Source organism: Lathyrus oleraceus, chromosome 3 (assembly GCF_024323335.1).
Source record: "Lathyrus oleraceus cultivar Zhongwan6 chromosome 3, CAAS_Psat_ZW6_1.0, whole genome shotgun sequence".
Classification (NCBI taxonomy): Eukaryota; Viridiplantae; Streptophyta; class Magnoliopsida; order Fabales; family Fabaceae; genus Lathyrus; species Lathyrus oleraceus.
In genome coordinates, this window is record NC_066581.1 from 269,632,539 (window position 1) to 269,652,319 (window position 19,781).

A 19,781-nucleotide genomic window follows, 5' to 3' on the forward strand; every position below is an offset into this window, starting at 1 on the left:
TCAAAATTTTGAATATGCACTTTTAAATATATATGTTCTCCAGTCTTATTTTTTTCGGACTTTTACATAACAGTACTAAATGGGAGAGACATGTGTATATAGATTCCATCCTGCATTTTAAATTTTAAATTTCAAAGGGGCATTTTAGCCAATTAAAGTACCTACCCTAAACAACCACTTTCACTTTTTGTTGACATGTATTTAATGTCATTTTATAATATATATTTTACATCTATATATTGCCATTAGCCATATATATGAGACATAAATTCCAAGCATTCTTGTACATAAAAAAACTACATATTACCAATGGCAGAACTTGAGAATCCTAATGAAATGCCAAAGCTTATAGCTTTTCTATCTTCTCTACTAAAAAACGTTGCTGAATCAAATGATACCAACCAACAACAACTACTACTACAACAACAAAAGATCTCAGTTTTTCAAGGCTTAACTCGACCCAACATCTCAATTCAAAGCTACCTTGAAAGAATTTTCAAGTATGCAAATTGTAGTCCATCATGTTTCATTGTCGCATATGTTTATCTTGATCGTTTCACTCAAAAACAACCTTATTTGCCTGTTAATTCCTTCAATGTTCATCGGTTGCTCATTACAAGTGTTATGGTGGCTGCTAAATTCATGGATGACATGTAAGTTTCTTCATCTTGTGTTCTTATCAAGTAAGATACTCATAGTTTTATTTTATTTTTCTTTCATTCCATAAATATGTTATGAAAGTTTACGCTAAACATTGATGAATTGTGAAGCTTTCTTTAGTTATTGATCAGTATAGAATTTCTGTGAAATGTCCCTTTAGTGGAGTTAATTAAATTTGAAGAAGAGCTTATCTTCAGCATATCAAATATTTATGCAATTTCTTACTATATATATTTACATATTCTTTAGTCTATTGTGCCATTGAAATTGTTCATTTCACAAAAACTAAAAAGAAAATATACATGAGAAAATAAAAATGAAAATATCCTAATAACAAATTTTGAAATTACTGTAATTAATTTTTTAAATTTTTTTTAATTATTATAAATACATTGTAAAAAATAATAAATTGGGATAATGAGTTTTAAATGAATTAAATGATATAATTTGAGAAAAAAAATTACTTATCCGTCGGAATTATAAGACCATTTAATTGTCCATAAATATAAAATAGTATTAAAATCTCTCTATATAATAATTCCTTTTAAAAACATTATATTATTTTAATACCATATTAAATATACTATACAAATTATAGTATATATTAATTATATTATTAACCTTTTTTAATATCAGTAAAAATTCAAAAGTCTTACATAAAGACTGAGGGGGTTATCAGTTTTAAATCGAAAACCGAAAATCAATTATTTTAATTAATGACATTTTTTTCAAATGTTACAATTCTTATATAACGTGTGAGTATTTAAAACTATTTCTGAAATTTTGAATGTCTTCTTGTGAAATTTATGATGTTAGATACACCTAAGCAAATAAAAAGCATCAATTTATGTATGTAAAATAAAATATGTGATCAACAAAATTTTGCATGATAGTTACCCTATTAAATTCAGTGATATTTACTACTTTCTAGTTTCTACAAAAATCATGTGACATTTACATATAAATTGACAACGACCATACAAGTTAAAAGAATATGGCTTTGCTTGTGAATAATACTATCTCCAGCCTGTCTTTCCATTAGATGGAGACAACCCACCCATGTGATCACCCTTATTGCATGGAGATGCACTCTCCATCTAACTTTTATTTATACTCACCAAATTTTAAAAAAAAAACATTTTACTAATTGTTCTCAATCAACTAGAGACAATCGATAATATGCGGTAGACTTGAATTTCTAATACGATGAAGAGAGACGACTGATGAGACAATCGATAATATGCGGTAGACTTGAATTTCTAGTATGATGAAGAGGAGATTGAACTATAAAATTAACATTTCAATGTTACTTAATAAAAGAATAATGAATAGTATGTGTAAGTCCGAGTTTGAATATTACATTTTTCTTCGTCTCTAATATTTTATGTACGAGAGTTGGTCGAGATATTCATGTATCTTCAGATCAGATGTGAACTTTCTCTTATTAGATTTTTGATCAATTCAAAAATAGAGGCGATAATAATAAGTAGAAACTCATATACACAACCGTACTGTTTATGGTTTGAACTTTAGTAATAATATTCAACTTAATAATGTTAACTTTTTTCGGTCGAGCTATTATTTACGCTATTATTTACTTGCCATTTTACTAATAAATTATGTCATATATGATAATTTATAATATAATGCTTCAATATTTTAAAATTTTCAGATACTACAACAATGCTTACTATGCAAAAGTTGGAGGAATCACCACCATAGAGATGAATTTTCTTGAATTGGACTTCTTATTTGGTTTGGGATTTCATTTAAATGTAACTCCAAACACTTTCCAAGCCTATTGTGTTCACCTACAAAGTGAAATGATGCTGATGCAACCTCTAAATTTTACAGATTATTCCTTAAGTTTAGGAAAACCACTAAATACCCATTTATGTTTTAATGAAGATGAATCTTCACATCAAAAGCAACAACAGTTAGCTGTGTGAAATTTTTCTTCATTTCATGCATATGTAATATTCTGCTTGTAGAGGGTTGTGAACCAATTAAAATTTGAATTACATTATTATAAAATATAATTGTCTCTTCTTTACAGCCTGGCTAGAAATATGTGGATTACATAGTTTTGGTAATATAATAAATATAAGTATATACTTTTATGCACCTTTGGATACTCTAGAAGAAGAATAGCACTATGTATAACTCTTTGCACACAAAAAAAAGTTGTGCCATAAGGAGACAAAAGGATGGTACATGTTGTACACAATAGTACAGTTGATGAATTGTTTGATTTATTTGCATGACCAACAAAATAGAAACGGCAGCAAGCAGGTTATTTTGTATTCAACTCGTAGCGTTAGAGCGGTTCCAGAGAATATAGCGTTTAACAAAATTAAAGACGAACATAATGCAAATTTGGTGCGAGAATTTTCGGAATCAAGAGTTAGAAAAGTAGTGTGGGAATGCGATAGCGACAAAAGCCTAGTTCCATTCGGAGTAAATCTCGGATTTGTGAAAGAATTTTGAGAGGAATCAAAAAAGACTTTTTTGAGGGTTACGTCTAAAGGATGGTTAAGAGCGGTAATAGTTCATTTGTGATTTTGATCCCAAAGAAGAGAAACCCAAAGATTCATTTGTGATTTTTATCCCAAAGAAGAGAAACCCAAAGAAAACATCAAAATACAGACCTATCTCCTTGATTGGATGTATCTATAAGGTGATGGCCAAGGTCCTAGCTAATGGATTGAAAAAAGTGATAAGTTTAGAGGTTTTGGTGTTGCTTAGAGGCTATTTGTAGCAAACAGTGGATAGCAGGCTGAGTTTGTTTCAGCTTCAGGTTCCTCTCCTAGTGCCTCATGTTAAGTTTCGGTTGTGTTATATCGGTAGAGAGATATGTGGCTTTTGTAGCCTCTGTTTCTGTCGTGGAGCTCTCGGAGGGTTTATAGAGGTTCCTGTGTTCTGTCGTGGAGCTCTCGGAGGGTTTATAGAGGTTCCTGTGTTCTGTCGTCCATCAGTATGTTTAGTGACGGAGCAGCCTTGGTGTTTCTATCGGCTTTTCGTTTCGGTAGGTTCTCGTTGGGCGTGTGCTGTGTCTTCAAGTTTTGGAGGGCTTTAGTTTGGCTTTGTACGTTGTAGCAATTTTTGCCATCAGTAAGAGGTGAGCGATTGTTATGGCTTCTGGCAGCGGGTTGTTGGTTCTTTTGGGGGTAACTTGTGTTCTAATTGGTAACTTTGGCATGTCTTATGCCTTTTTCTTACATATCTATTTCTCTGTTTCAAAAGAAATGAATCAACTCAATGTGAACATTTTGTATTAGTATTATATATTTAGTGTTACAAATTCATTTAGGAATTGAACTAATAAGGCACGCACAAAATTTGTGTTACGTGTAAATTATGCATAGTAATGCTATATAAAAACAAGGCTTAAACTTCAGACATTAGACGAAGGTGTAGTGTAACAATCCAAATGCAGAAAGAGTTGGCAGGACAATAAGAATAAACAAAGAGACTTTTTTGAGTGAGCTTAATATTCCACTAAGATCAATGTGTAAAAGAAGAGCAATCTCTAGTTTCATCAATATTGATAACAAGAGTTTATCTTACCATCAGTCAATACTCAAATCTTTCCTCAGTTTTGATAATAAATATGAAAAGTTTATTCTCCGCCCTCTTAAATAATTCATGTGTCTAAATGATCTGAAAATTCTATGTTACAACTTCTCTTAACTGAGAATATTTTCTTCTTAACTTTTTTCATTTTTGCCCCACGCAGCTTATAACATGAGAAACTAATACTCTCCAAAACTTGGCTTTTTTCCATAACAAATTTAGCAAAACTAAACTCCTGCTGACCACCCGCAAACTTTGCAAATCTTACCACTTTAAGAGTAGATAGAAAACATTCAGGTACAATCGCAAACTTCAGCGGTTTTTTGGCAGAATATATTGGATACTGATGAGAACAAATAAAAAACATAACATGTTAATATTACATGACAAGGTACAATCAAGAGAATGAAAAAGAAACTCAAATACATATTATGTTTTAATTTTAACTTTAATAACAAAAACATTAACACAATTTTTACTTTTCATATATTTTAACTAGAAATAATTAAAACAAATTTGTATTTATTTTCAATAACAAAAAATTAACACAAGTTTTACATTTTATATATTTCAACTAGAAATAATTAAAACAAATAGATATTTTATTTTCACTTCTTTTTGTTGTTACACCAAAAGATATTATCTTAGTTTGATTTTGTAAAATTTAAAGATTATATAAATCACGAACCTTTAAAACTAGAGTCTCCAAACACGGTGATTTTAACAGTAAGCATAGCAAGTTTTCAATGGTAACAAAGTAACTGATACACAGATTACTCAGCATTCCAAAAGCAGAAATATCAGCCAAATAATGTTCCATTGGTGCAAGATTCTGGAAAACAAAAAGAAAAATGTGTTTGTTAGGACAACATATTGAGAAACCTTATACAAGATAAAGTAAATGAAGAATTAGAAGTATTCACTATTGAAGAATCTAACACTTGATAACCATATAATATGGGAAGTGTTTTGACCACAACAGCTCAACAATTTCTTATTATCAAAAAATCATACCTGAAGTATTAAACCTTTCAAATTATTAATATTGAATAGTTTACGAACAAAAATCTTCAATTCTTGCCCACTCATGTTCACCTTTGAATCATCACTTAGATAAATGGAAGCCTCAGCAACGTGTGCAGCATCTAGCAAAGTGGTCTCAGATGATACATAGCTCCTATATAAATAATTTGTAACATAGGAAGCACGAATCTCAATTTCAGCATGTGACACATTGGACGAATAATCCCATTGACGGTCTATTATAACTTTTTCAAGAAGAGGCGCATCGATAGTAACACGCTTTACATCTAACCAAATGCAATCACATGATATATAGTCTCTAAGAACTGGGAATTTAAGTGTTAACTCTTTGGATTGATTGGAGGAGTAACAAGTAATTTTCATTGGATTTCGGATTGCAACCAAATACAGGGCAGTGAGGGATGAAAGACAAACAAAAGACGGAAATTGGATAATAGAATGACCCATAGCCAACTCCAATTTCTCCAGGGACTGGCACTTGAAAATGGGATAGCATGAAATGCTGCATTCATTGATGGAACGGAGAGAAATCACTTTAATTTTTTTATTTGAAACAAGAGATATCAACTGGCCGATAATGTAGGGGTCATATTTCTCTTCAAGAATAAGATGAAATTCATTGATGTTTGAAGCATTGAGGTGAAGCAGCATCCTGCATACAAAGTTGATAAAAGTAGTTTTGTTTATCTGATAGACTCCATCATGTAAACCTAGTTTTGTGATATATGTCCACATGTATATCCACCTCTGTGATAAAACACTAGTACGAATTGCATCTTTAAACCTAAGAAAAGTAAGAATATGGCCAATGATAAAGTCAGGTAGGTTGCTTATCCTATCTTCTTCACCTTGGCTGCATTTTTGCCTCTTTGAACACTCACTCTCATCTTGTCTGTCACGTGCAGTAACAAAACCACCAGAATCCATTTTTTTTTGTAGTAAGTTCCTAAAATCAGAGGGAAAAACATTGATATTTTATGAAAAAGCATAGACAATCTATAGACCGAAGAAAAACATTTTACAGTGAGTAGCCTATTAACATTTGTCATTTTACTTTAAAATTAGAGGGCATGCAGCATGCACAATTAGGTGTAAACCTATGAAGCACAGACACGAAGTACGGCGATAGAGATTGAAGAAGTGCTTTCATTGGGCATGGCTAGAGATTTGTCGGTGCTTTCATACGGCATGGCTAGAGGTTTGTTGGGTAACATCATGTATTATAAGTTATTACAATGAGGAGAGGTATTTATAGACACAGTGACCACCCAAATCAAATTTAAAACAAACTGTCTAACAAGAGTCCGCTATACCATGGCGAACGAAAGCACTACCGCCATGGAAAAAACAAATTGAAAAGAAAATACTGATTTACCTTACTTTTTCTTTGGCGGCCTCGTTAAAATCGAAGATCAATAGCACAGCCCAAACTTTTTCCGTCTAACACTAGCAAAAATAGAGGATCTGGATTGTGTGATTTCAATTTCCCGTCCAAATTTATGAAATGCAGATTTTACAGATCGAAACCGTTAACGGTGAGTCACCATTCACGATGGCGCTTGGTGGAGAGTGCGGCTATTCACGATGGCGCTTGGTGGAGAGGGAGCCTTCTCTCCGCTGCCTTTTAACTTTGTTTGCTATGGAATCAAATTTTGAAATTAGGGTTCTGGGCGGTATTTGAAGAGAATACATATATGGAAAATATGAGAAACAAAACTTTCGAAATAATTTCATTATATTATATATAAAAAATTGAATTTCAGTTACTAGTTCATATACAATGTCTAATCACATTATATTTTCAAATACAACATACTACATGCAGATTGGATGTTGCAATAACTTTTTTAACTAAGCTCTAATATTTTATATTATGCTTCATTAAACTATAGTTTAATTCAAGAAATTTAGAAGTTTGAAGTTAGGTTGAAGTGATTATACATCACAATTTATGTGGTGTTAAAAGTTTCTTCATTTGTGTATATAATTGATTTTGTTAAATGGTTGAATATAATTTATGTTGGTCTTGGTCCAACTTTAATAGAAAGTCAATACGTGACAATATTGTTATAGGGAACTTTCGCCTCATGCTTTAGATGTCTTTTTGTATTTTCTGTCATAATTTATGATCTTTGGAAACTAAAGTAGATAAGTGTTTTTCTAAAGCGATATGGAATGTTGATAATGCGCTTTTCTTTTGGTAGAGTATTGCATGATCTTTGTAGAGTCAATGACACAATTACGGGGTTGGGGTTCGTTGTTTTCTTCATATGTACTTCTACAACATTATATTGTCTCAATTTATGACATTGGTGTCCACCATGAGTCAAAAATTAAAATAGGGTACTTTTGTCTTTTGGATTGATCCCATAATTTTGGCAACTACTTCTACCTTTGCTCGCAAATATGGTCTCGAAGGGGCTTTCCTTGACGTGGGTTATTCTTCTAATTGGGGTATATTGATCCCCGACGAAGATAAAAGAATTTGCATTGAATATCGTGAGTGTGTTATTCCTTTTTATGAAAGAACTTTTTCAATCAGGGGTCACCGTCTTCTGTTGAATATTTTTTAAATAGATGTTTTGAATCATCTGATGATTATATATGGTGTCAAATACATTATTGTCAATCAAACATTGTTCGTAACATGATGGTCATTAAGATGGTTGATGAGTACTTTACTAATCATGTTGAGGGACATGAGCAACCTAGATGGGATATGTCCCTCGTTCATATACAAGAGTAATATATGTGGACCGCTTGATTGAGTATGATTGTCAGATGCATGGTCGCGCTCAAATAAGTCAATATGAGATATTGAGTTTATTTGTTTGTTATCAAGTGTACTCGGGGATCTTGTTAATCGGCATGAGTTTTTATGTTTAAGATAAATTTGAACTTAAAAATTTAGAGATTATTGAAAACAATTTGATTTAGAAAATTAATCATGTTTTTTATATTATAAGTTATTAATTTTTTATTATACCTAAATTTAACTATGATAAAAACTTTATCTTACAATATTTGTTTTTTTAAGAGGAAATGAAATAGTTTTCTAATACTAATGAAAAATAATTTTTAATATTAGTTTAAATTAATTTTAAATTGTTTATAACTTCTTGTTGAAAGAATTTTTACCTTACAATATTTGTTTTTTTAAGAGGAAAAAAAATATTTTTTAATACTAATAAAAAATAATTTTCAATATTAGTTTAAATTAGTTTAAAATTGTTTATAACTTCTTGTTGAAAGAATTTTTTTTATGTATAATGATAATTAATTATTAAAACCAAAATAACCTAATTGTGCACTAAGTGAACATTTTAAACAAGATTAAATAAAAAAATCAAGACCCTAAACAAAGGCTACATGAATCGAATTTTTTTTTAAAATATCCAGAATTTTTAAAAAAATTTCAAAAATATTCATTTTCTCCCAAAAATTACCAAAATGGGCAATTTTTGCCCTAGATTCCTACATGGGCGCCACCCTAGTTGGCGCCTACCCTTAAAGGGTAGGGCAAGTCGCCACTAGGAGTGGCGCCTACCCTTAAAATATTAATTTTTTTTTTTTTAAATATGTTTTATTTTTATTTATTTTTTTTAATTTTTTTTAATTTTTTTTAATTTATGAATTTATATTTTTTCTAAATTATATTAACATATATATATAAATAAAATTATTTACAATATATATATATATATATATATATATATATATATATATATATATATATATATATATATATATATATATATATATATATATATATATATATATATATATATATTATATATATATATATATATATATATATATTATATATATATATATATATTATTTTTATATATATACTAATTTAATTTATAAGTAATTATTATTATTTAAATTTGTTTGGAAGAATTAGGGTTAATCATGTTAAGGTTAATTTATCAATTATAAAAAGGGTTTATTGATCGGTTATAATTAGAGTTTGGTAGTTATGACCTAATTGAAACCCTAATTCCCTATAAGATTAAGTAATCAAGTGCGACACTAATTAGGGTTAGGTAGACTGGTGTACAACCCAGATCTTTTCCTATAAATAAAGTGTTATTTCCTTGCATTTTCTTCACCACTGTTTCCTATCACTTTCTGTATCAAGTTGAGTTCATGGCATCCCCAAGACCGTCGTCATGGCAACGAACATCATCAAGGCGCCCGGATCCTGAACCAGTAATCTTAAAAAGGGATGGGCATGTTATTTTCTCGCCTTTGAAACCTCCAATGGAGATGAAATTTTGGAACATCCGTTCGTTGGACCAACTAAAAAGGTCCTTGATGTCTTGGTTAGAGGGAGATTACCAACCTGGTGAAGTCATCAGAAGGATTCAGAGGCTTAGAACAAGGTTCTCATTTGAAACTGGAGAAACGATACGCTGGTGGGTTGAAGTTGAAAGCGACATTGATTGCATCCAAATGATGCATGGATCAGACGACATAGTGTTAACTGTTGTAATTTCTTAGATTTTAATGGTTGTTTGTCATGTTGTTGTTGTATTTGTTATTGTTCTAGTACTTGTTCTTGTTTTAGTACTTGTTTTTGTTCCAGTATTTGTTTTTGTTTTAGTAATTGGTGTTGTAATGTTAGATGTTTGTGTTTGTTGTTCAAGTGTCATCTTCTATTTGGAATAAAAAGTAAACTTTAATTTAAAATGATTTTGGTACACAGATTTATGAAAGTGAAAACTAAGTTGTGGAACTAGATCCACGATATGGACATTTGTTCTTATTATGCCCTAGTTGTCTACATATGCTACAATTCCTCTGCATTTTCTCTGCGACGTCCATTTCAATTCTAATGCGCCTGCTATTTGGGCGACCACTTTTATTCCGCCGCATCGATTCGTTGTGCCAAACAATTTCCCCGTCATACTCTGGCCAATACGCCTCCAATGCTACCACCGGAAAGGGATTGTCGTATACATTGAGCAATGTTGCAACTTTGTAGATTGGAGACACTAGCGATAATGCATCGAAGTGGCTGTGTGAACACGCTGCAATGACATGGGAACAAGGCATACGATACGCCTGAAATTGACCACAGTCGCACCAACGGTCTGGTATTAGGACCCTATACTCTTGTCTGGGCAGCCCTTGGTTGTGGTCAATTGTTTCCTTGACAAATAACATATTTAGTGTCAAAGATTCCCATGCATGCCTGTTCCCCATCAAGTCTTCACCACCAAGTCTCAGAGATTCCCACGCATGCCTTACACGTGTCAACAGCCTGTGACCGGAAATGTTCAACAGCCTAACCAAATATGTGTTCAAATGTTGGGGGTAGATCTGGTCGAGGGTGAGGGGTCTGCCAAAGCAAGGGGTCAGGGTATTAAATTATCTAGCCTACAATTGTACCACGACTCCATAACTTTGACTGAGGAATCCTCCGAACAAGAAAAAGTCATAAAAACCCGGGTTTACATTATGCTATTGTTTGGGAACTTGCTATTTCCCGAAGGGACGGGAAATAGCATAAATTTTATGTACTTGAGTTTGCTCGGGGACATTGATAGAATAAGCACATATAGTTGGGGTTCTGCAGTATTAGCATTCCTATATAGCTCTTTGTGTAAAAATGCACAAAATGAGCATTGTACATTTTCTGGATGTGCTTTTTTGCTCCAAACATGGGGGTGGTGGAGATTGCCGAGGCTAGCCCCAGAAAATCCTAATGACTACTCCTTCCCCTACGCAACTAGGTAAATTTATGAACTTATTTCATTTTGTATATTTATTCTATAAATATTTGTAACTAATATTATTTATCTTTTTTGTTTAGGTTCATTACAACCGGACTGGATTACAGTCTTACCCCCAAAAATAAAATTATATTTTATCGTCAACTGTTGGATCGTCTCCGAGCACAGGATGTATTACCACTAAATCACTCAGCTTCTAACTGATTTATTAATATCATGCATTCTCGATAAATAACATATTTACTTTTTTCTTTGCAGTTTATTTGGAGGCCATATTTGGGATTGGAACATCAACCCAACCCCGAAGATGCAGCTGTTTGGACAGCAAAAACGGCCATAATGCGGTTCACCACTGTGGAGATGCACCAAAGTGACCGTGTCAAGCTTCAATTCGGAATGCATCAAGAAATCCCAGGCCCCCCAATGTCTATGGAACCTTGGCATCTAAAAAAAGTCAGCCACCAGTGGTATGCCCAAAATTGGAAGGAATTTGCTAAGGAGTTTCGTAAAATGTGGAGAGACCGTGCCCACTATGTTCTACAATTTCCGGTGGCGCCCAACGAAATGAAGCCGACAAGGGAATATGTGGATTGGTATAGAGCAAATACCAATCCAGAAATGATTGTGTCTGACCCGTTCTATTTGGACGATCCCCGGATGCAACAGCCATATTTCCAACAACAACAACCACCACAGTATTCCCAACAACAACAACCACCACAGTATTCCCAACAACAACAACCACCACCTTATTACCAACAACAACCACCACAGCCATTTTACCAACAACAACCACCACCACCATATTACCAACAACAACCACCACAACACATGTCCACCCCCCAACCAAATCAACAATACATACCACATACTCAATCCTAATACCATGAAGACTACCAACAACAAACTCAACATTTCCACCACCATCAACAGTCCCAACACCTACCACAATATCAATCCCCCCACTTCCACCAATCCCAACACTTCCATCACGACAATGTCCCAAGCTCTTCCAGTCCTCCACCTAGCCCCGACACGGGTATACAAGAGGACTACCAACAGGACTACTACACACCACAACAAACATTGCACTTTGGCCAACCCGATTCAACCCTAAACTACCAAAGACCACAATTCGAGGGCGCACCCGGCAGTAGTCAGTTTGTCCCACCGAGACAAAGCTTCGAGGGCGCAGAGGGGACCCGTCTTTCCTACAGCACTGAAGGGACTTCGACCCAACCACAACGGCAAGCGACAAGGGGGCACGTTAGGGCAAGGGGTGGTAATAGGGAAGCACCACCACCACGTGAACCGTCTAGGCGAGTAACTAGACCTCCCCCGTGCGGATCGTACCAGGGACCGCATCATATGTGATTAATCATATCTTTGTAATATTTGTCTTGTCTATTATTTAAATAAAAATATTTTCTCTTTATTATCTTTATATCTTTATCTTTATCTTTAATAATATTGTCTATCATGTCTTGTCTATTATTTAAATTAATTATTTTTCCAAATAATTACAAATATTATTAATTACTTATAAATTAAATTAATATATATATATATAATTTAATATATATATATATATATAAATTAATATATATATATATAATTTAATATATATATATATATATATTTATATATATATATATATATATATATATATATATATATATATATATATATATATATATATATATATATCTTGTAAAAAAATTTATTCATATATATATGTGTTAATATAAACTAATATAATTAATAAAAAATATAAATTTATAACTTAAAAAAAATTAAAAAAACAAAAAAAATAACATTTATAAAAAAAAAATTTAAAAAACAAAAAAAAAAAAAGGATTTGGGCATAGGCGCCACTCCTAGTGGCGACTTGCCCTACCCATTAAGGGTAGGCGCCAACTAGGGTGGCGCCTTAGTGTAAGAATTGGCCAAAAATGACCATTTTTATAATATTTTTGAAAAATTGTTTATTTTTGAAATTTTTTTGAAAAATCTGGATATTTAAAAAAAAAATTCAAATGAATCCAAAGCACCCAACAATTAAACCAAGTAAAATATCAAATAAAGATTGAGACAGTGAGAATAAACCAACATACGGGGAATATATTATCCCCGGTGAGTAAAGATTTACCCTTCTTTTTTATTTCTTATTCATCATGCTTTTGATCCCACCCCTTTTCGTAACTCTTCTTCTTTATCTGCACCCTTCTTTTGAAAATACTGTGATGGTTGAGGTTTTAGGGTCGTAGTCGAAAATATTAGTGATGGTTGAGGCTTTAGGGTCGTAGTCCTTGATGTTCTTCTATGTGAAAAACAATAACTTTAAATAGACTTTTTTAAGGGTTACGTCTGAATCCACGAAAAACTAAAGGATAATTAAGGGCGCTAATAGTTCATTTGTGATTTTGATCCCAAAGAAGAGAAACCAAAAAAAACATCAAAATACAGACTTATCTCCTTGATAGGATGTATCTATAAGGTGCAAACAATGGATAGCAGGCTGAGTTTGTTTCAGCTTCAGGTTCCTCTCCCAGTGCCTCATGTTAAGTTTCGGTTTTGTGTTATATCGGTAGAGAGATATGTGGCTTTTGTAGCCTCTGTTTCTGTCGTGGAGCTCTCAGAGAGTTTATTGAGGTTCCTGTGTTCTGTCGTCCATCAGTATGTTTAGTGACGGAGCAGCCTTGGTGTTTCTATCGGCTTTTCGTTTCGGTAGGTTCTCGTTGGGCGTGTGCTGTGTCTTCAAGTTTTGGAGGGCTTTGGTTTGGCTTTCTCCGTGCTGCTGTGTTAGTTTGTGTTTGTTGTGGCAATTTTTGCCATCAGTAAGAGGTGAGCGATTGTTATGGCTTCTGGCAGCTGGTTGTTGGTTCTTTTGGGGGTAACTTGTGTTGTAATTGGTAACTTTGGCATGTCTTATGCCTTTTTCTTACATATCTATTTCTCTGTTTCAAAAGAAATGAATCAACTCAATGTGAATATTTTGTATTAGTATTATATATTTAGTGTTACAAATTCATTTAGGAATTGAACTAATAAGGCACGCACAAAATTTGTGTTACGTGTAAATAATGCATAGTAATGCTATATAAAAACAAGGCTTAAACTTCAGACATTAGACGAAGGTGTAGTGTAACAATCCAAATGCAGAAAGAGTTGGCAGAAGGACAATAAGAATAAACAAAGAGACTTTTTTGAGTGAGCTTAATATTCCAATAAGATCAATGTGCTTAAAAGAAGAGCAATCTCTAGTTTCATCAATATTGATAACAAGAGTTTATCTTACCATCAGTCAATACTCAAATCTTTCCTCAGTTTTGATAATAAATATGAAAAGTTTATTCTCCGCCCTCTTAAATAATTCATGTGTCTAAATAATCTGAAAATTCTATGTTACAACTTCTCTTAACTGAGAATATTTTCTTCTTAACTTTTTTCATTTTTGCCCCACGCAGCTTATAACATGAGAAACTAATACTCTCCAAAACTTGGCTTTTTTCCATAACAAATTTAGCAAAACTAAACTCCTGCTGACCACCCGTAAACTTTGCAAATCTTACCACTTTAAGAGTAGATAGAAAACATTCAGGTACAATCGCAAAATTCGGCGGTCTTTTGGCAGAATATATTGGATACTGATGAGAACAAATAAAAAACATAACATGTTAATATTACATGACAAGGTACAATCAAGAGAATGAAAAAGAAACTCAAATACCTATTATGTTTTAATTTTAACTTTAATAACAAAAACATTAACACAATTTTTACTTTTCATATATTTTAACTAGAAATAATTAAAACAAATTTGTATTTATTTTCAATAACAAAAAATTAACACAAGTTTTACATTTTATATATTTCAACTAGAAATAATTAAAACAAATAGATATTTTATTTTCACTTCTTTTTGTTGTTACACCAAAAGATATTATCTTAGTTTGATTTTGTAAAATTTAAAGATTATATAAATCACGAACCTTTAAAACTAGAGTCTCCAAACACGGTGATTTTAACAGTAAGCATAGCAAGTTTTCAATGGTAACAAAGTAACTGATACACAGATTACTCAGCATTCCAAAAGCAGAAATATCAGCCAAATAATGTTCCATTGGTGCAAGATTCTGGAAAACAAAAAGAAAAATGTGTTTGTGTTAGTTAGGACAACATATTGAGAAACCTTATACAAGATAAAGTAAATGAAGAATTAGAAGTATTCACTATTGAAGAATCTAACACTTGATAACCATATAATATGGGAAGTGTTTTGACCACAACAGCTCAACAATTTCTTATTATCAAAAAATCATACCTGAAGTATTAAACCTTTCAAATTATTAATATTGAATAGTTTACGAACAAAAATCTTCAATTCTTGCCCACTCATGTTCACCTTTGAATCATCACTTAGAGAAATGGAAGCCTCAGCAACGTGTGCAGCATCTAGCAAAGTGGTCTCAGATGATACATAGCTCCTATAATAATAATTTGTAACATAGGAAGCACGAATCTCAATTTCAGCATGTGACACATTGGACGAATAATCCCATTGACGGTCTATTATAACTTTTTCAAGAAGAGGCGCATCGATAGTAACACGCTTTACATCTAACCAAATGCAATCACATGATATATAGTCTCTAAGAACTGGGAATTTAAGTGTTAACTCTTTGGATTGATTGGAGGAGTAACAAGTAATTTTCATTGGATTTCGGATTGCAACCAAATACAGGGCAGTGAGGGATGAAAGACAAACAAAAGACGGAAATTGGATAATAGAATGACCCATAGCCAACTCCAATTTCTCCAGGGACTGGCACTTGAAAATGGGATAGCATGAAATGCTGCATTCATTGATGGAACGGAGAGAAATCACTTTAATTTTTTTATTTGAAACAAGAGATATCAACTGGCCGATAATGTAGGGGTCATATTTCTCTTCAAGAATAAGATGAAATTCATTGATGTTTGAAGCATTGAGGTGAAGCAGCATCCTGCATACAAAGTTGATAAAAGTAGTTTTGTTTATCTGATAGACTCCATCATCTAAACCTAGTTTTGTGATATATGTCCACATGTATATCCACCTCTGTGATAAAACACTAGTACGAATTGCATCTTTAAAACAAAGAAAAGTAAGAATATGGCCAATGATAAAGTCAGGTAGGTTGCTTATCCTATCTTCTTCACCTTGGCTGCATTTTTGCCTCTTTGAACACTCACTCTCATCTTGTCTGTCACGTGCAGTAACAAAACCACCGGAATCCATTTTTTTTGTAGTAAGTTCCTAAAATCAGAGGAAAAAACATTGATATTTTATGAAAAAGCATAGACAATCTATAGACCGAAGAAAAACATTTTCCAGTGAGTGGCCTATTAACATTTGTCATTTTACTTTAAAATTAGAGGGCATGCAGCATGCACAATTAGGTGTAAACCTATGAAGCACAGACACGAAGTACGGCGATAGAGATTGAAGAAGTGCTTTCATTGGGCATGGCTAGAGATTTGTCGGTGCTTTCATACGGCATGGCTAGAGGTTTGTTGGGTAACATCATGTATTATAAGTTATTACAATGAGGAGAGGTATTTATAGACACAGTGACCACCCAAATCAAATTTAAAACAAACTGTCTAACAAGAGTCCGCTATACCATGGCGAACGAAAGCACTACCGCCATGGAAAAAACAAATTGAAAAGAAAATACTGATTTACCTTACTTTTTCTTTGGCGGCCTCGTTAAAATCGAAGATCAATAGCACAGCCCAAACTTTTTCCGTCTAACACTAGCAAAAATAGAGGATCTGGATTGTGTGATTTCAATTTCCCGTCCAAATTTATGAAATGCAGATTTTACAGATCGAAACCGTTAACGGTGAGTCACCATTCACGATGGCGCTTGGTGGAGAGTGCGGCTATTCACGATGGCGCTTGGTGGAGAGGGAGGCTTCTCTCCGCTGCCTTTTAACTTTGTTTGCTATGGAATGAAATTTTGAAATTAGGGTTCTCGGCGGTATTCGAAGAGAATATATATATATGGAAAATCAGCATCACCCAAGATTTCCCTGTGAACCCCTAATACTGTGTTTGGATAGTAAGATAAAATTAAAGGAAAGAAAATTAAAAAATAAAAAATAAAATAGAAAGAGAGAAGATTGGTTTAGTTGTTTGGAAGGAGAGAAAAAAAATAAGAGAGAAAAAAAAAACAATTCTATGATATGTAATTAAGGCAAAATACAAAAAAAAAAAAGATGAAATTGATAATATTCTTTCGGATTCCTCTTGTTGGAAAAAAAAAAGGAGTATCTGATAAGAGTATTGGAGTGTATCAATGCGATACGGTTCGGCAGTGCTTCACATGTGTAAACAAATTGAAAAATAAATGTTGATTTACCTTCTTTTGCCTTAAGCTACGTCGTCCAAATTGAAAATCAATAGCACTGCCCAAACTTTTTTCGATCGTCTAACATTAGCGAAAATAGAGGATTTTGATGGTATGATTTCGATTTCCTGTCCAAAATTATGAAATGCGCTTTTTACCGTTTGAAACCGTTAAAGGCGAGTCACCATATTGCGGCTATTCACGACGGCGCTTGATGGAGAGGAAGTCTTCTCTCCGTTGCCTTTTAACTTTGTAATTTTGAAATTAGGGTACTCGGCAGAAAGTGAAGATTATATATATAAAAAATATGAGAAACAAAACTTTCGAAATAATTTCATTATATTATATATAAAAAATTGAATTTCAGTTACTAGTTCATATACAATGTCTAATCACATTATATTTTCAAATACAACATACTACATGCAGATTGGATGTTGCAATAACTTTTTTAACTAAGCTCTAATATTTTATATTATGCTTCATTAAACTATAGTTTAATTCAAGAAATTTAGAAGTTTGAAGTTAGGTTGAAGTGATTATACATCACAATTTATGTGGTGTTAAAAGTTTCTTCATTTGTGTATATAATTGATTTTGTTAAATGGTTGAATATAATTTATGTTGGTCTTGGTCCAACTTTAATAGAAAGTCAATACGTGACAATATTGTTATAGGGAACTTTCGCCTCATGCTTTAGATGTCTTTTCGTATTTTCTGTCATAATTTATGACCTTTGGAAACTAAAGTAGTTAAGTGTTTTTCTAAAGCGATATGGATTGTTGATAATGCGCTTTTCTTTTGGTAGAGTATTGCATGATCTTTGTAGAGTCAATGACACAATTACGGGGTTCGTTGTTTTCTTCATATGTACTTCTACAACATTATATTGTCTCAATTTATGAAATTGGTGTCCACCATGAGTCAAAAATTAAAATAGGGTACTTTTGTCTTTTGGATTGATCCCATAATTTTGGCAACTACTTCTACCTTTGCTCGCAAATATGGTCTCGAAGGGGCTTTCTTTGACGTGGGTTATTCTTCTAATTGGGGTATATTGATCCCCGACGAAGATAAAAGAATTTGCATTGAATATCGTGAGTGTGTTATTCCTTTTTATGAAAGAACTTTTTCAATCAGGGGTCACCGCCTTCTGTTGAATAGTTTTTAAATAGATGTTTTGAATCATCTGATGATTATATATGGTGTCAAGTACATTATTGTCAATCAAACATTGTTTGTAACATGATGGTCATTAAGATGGTTGATGAGTACTTTACTAATCATGTTGAGGAACATGAGCAACCTAGATGGGATATGTCCCTCGTTCATATACAAGAGTAATATATGTGGACCGCTTGATTGAGTATGATTGTAAGATGCATGATCGCGCTCAAATAAGTCAATATGAGATATTGAGTTTATTTGTTTGTTATCAAGTGTACTCGGGGATCTTGTTAGTCGGCATGAGTTTTTGTGTTTAAGATAAATTTGAACTTAAAAATTTAGAGATTATTGAAAACAATTTGATTTAGAAAATTAATCATGTTTTTTATATTATAAGTTATTAATTTTTTATCATACCTAAATTTAACTATGATAAAAACTTTATCTTACAATATTTGTTTTTTTAAGAGGAAAAGAAATAGTTTTCTAATACTAATGAAAAATAATTTTTAATATTAGTTTAAATTAATTTTAAATTGTTTATAACTTCTTGTTGAAAGAATTTTTACCTTACAATATTTGTTTTTTTAAGAGGAAAAAAAATATTTTTTAATACTAATAAAAAATAATTTTCAATATTAGTTTAAATTAGTTTAAAATTGTTTATAACTTCTTGTTGAAAGAATTTTTTTTATGTATAATGATAATTAATTATTAAAACCAAAATAACCTAATTGTGCACTAAGTGAACATTTTAAACAAGATTAAATAAAAAAATCAAGACCCTAAACAAAGGCTACATGAATCCAAAGCACCCAACAATTAAACCAAGTAAAATATCAAATAAAGATCGAGACAGTGAGAATAAACCAACATACGGGGAATATATTATCCCCGGTGAGTAAAGATTTACCCTTCTTTTTTATTTCTTATTCATCATGCTTTTGATCCCGCCCCTTTTCGTAACTCTTCTTCTTTATCTGCACCCTTCTTTTGAAAATACTGGTGATGGTTGAGGTTTTAGGGTCGTAGTCGAAAATATTAGTGATGGTTGAGGCTTTAGGGTCGTAGTCCTTGATGTTCTTCTTTGTGAAAAACAATAACTTTAAATAGATGATTTGTAAATTATGGATGAATGAAAAGAGTTGGAGATTTGCTAACGTTGATGATCATTTCATTGTCTCTTACGTTTTGGGGGTCA

The 19,781-nt window shown here is 32.4% G+C and overlaps 2 protein-coding genes across 12 annotated transcripts; one reads left to right on the forward strand and one right to left on the reverse strand.

Moving 5' to 3' along the window:
• Positions 1 to 238: 238 nt before the first annotated feature.
• On the forward strand, positions 239 to 2,713 carry LOC127126901 (cyclin-U4-1). Its single transcript, XM_051055932.1, has 2 exons — positions 239 to 653; positions 2,333 to 2,713. The coding sequence occupies exons 1-2, from the start codon at positions 310 to 312 to the stop codon at positions 2,607 to 2,609; spliced, it is 621 nt and encodes a 206-aa protein (XP_050911889.1). The 5' UTR covers positions 239 to 309; the 3' UTR covers positions 2,610 to 2,713.
• Positions 2,714 to 4,170: 1,457 nt separating this feature from the next.
• Positions 4,171 to 17,103, reverse strand: LOC127126900 (F-box protein At4g22280). Of its 11 annotated transcripts, none has more exons than XM_051055931.1 (5): positions 6,653 to 6,990; positions 6,126 to 6,223; positions 5,248 to 5,929; positions 4,922 to 5,065; positions 4,171 to 4,576 (listed from the first exon to the last, which is right to left on the reverse strand). In XM_051055931.1, exons 2-5 carry the CDS (start codon positions 6,134 to 6,136, stop codon positions 4,304 to 4,306), a joined length of 1,110 nt encoding a protein of 369 aa, XP_050911888.1. In that variant the 5' UTR covers positions 6,137 to 6,223; positions 6,653 to 6,990; the 3' UTR covers positions 4,171 to 4,303. The 11 variants fall into 11 exon arrangements, with proteins under 11 accessions (XP_050911888.1, XP_050911882.1, XP_050911880.1 ...); XM_051055928.1 differs by lacking the exons at positions 4,171 to 4,576; positions 4,922 to 5,065; positions 5,248 to 5,929; positions 6,126 to 6,223; positions 6,653 to 6,990 and adding exons at positions 14,208 to 14,665; positions 15,011 to 15,154; positions 15,343 to 16,024; positions 16,221 to 16,317; positions 16,752 to 17,096; XM_051055929.1 differs by lacking the exons at positions 4,171 to 4,576; positions 4,922 to 5,065; positions 5,248 to 5,929; positions 6,126 to 6,223; positions 6,653 to 6,990 and adding exons at positions 14,208 to 14,665; positions 15,011 to 15,154; positions 15,343 to 16,024; positions 16,221 to 16,317; positions 16,747 to 17,096.
• Between the last annotated feature and the right edge of the window lie 2,678 nt (positions 17,104 to 19,781).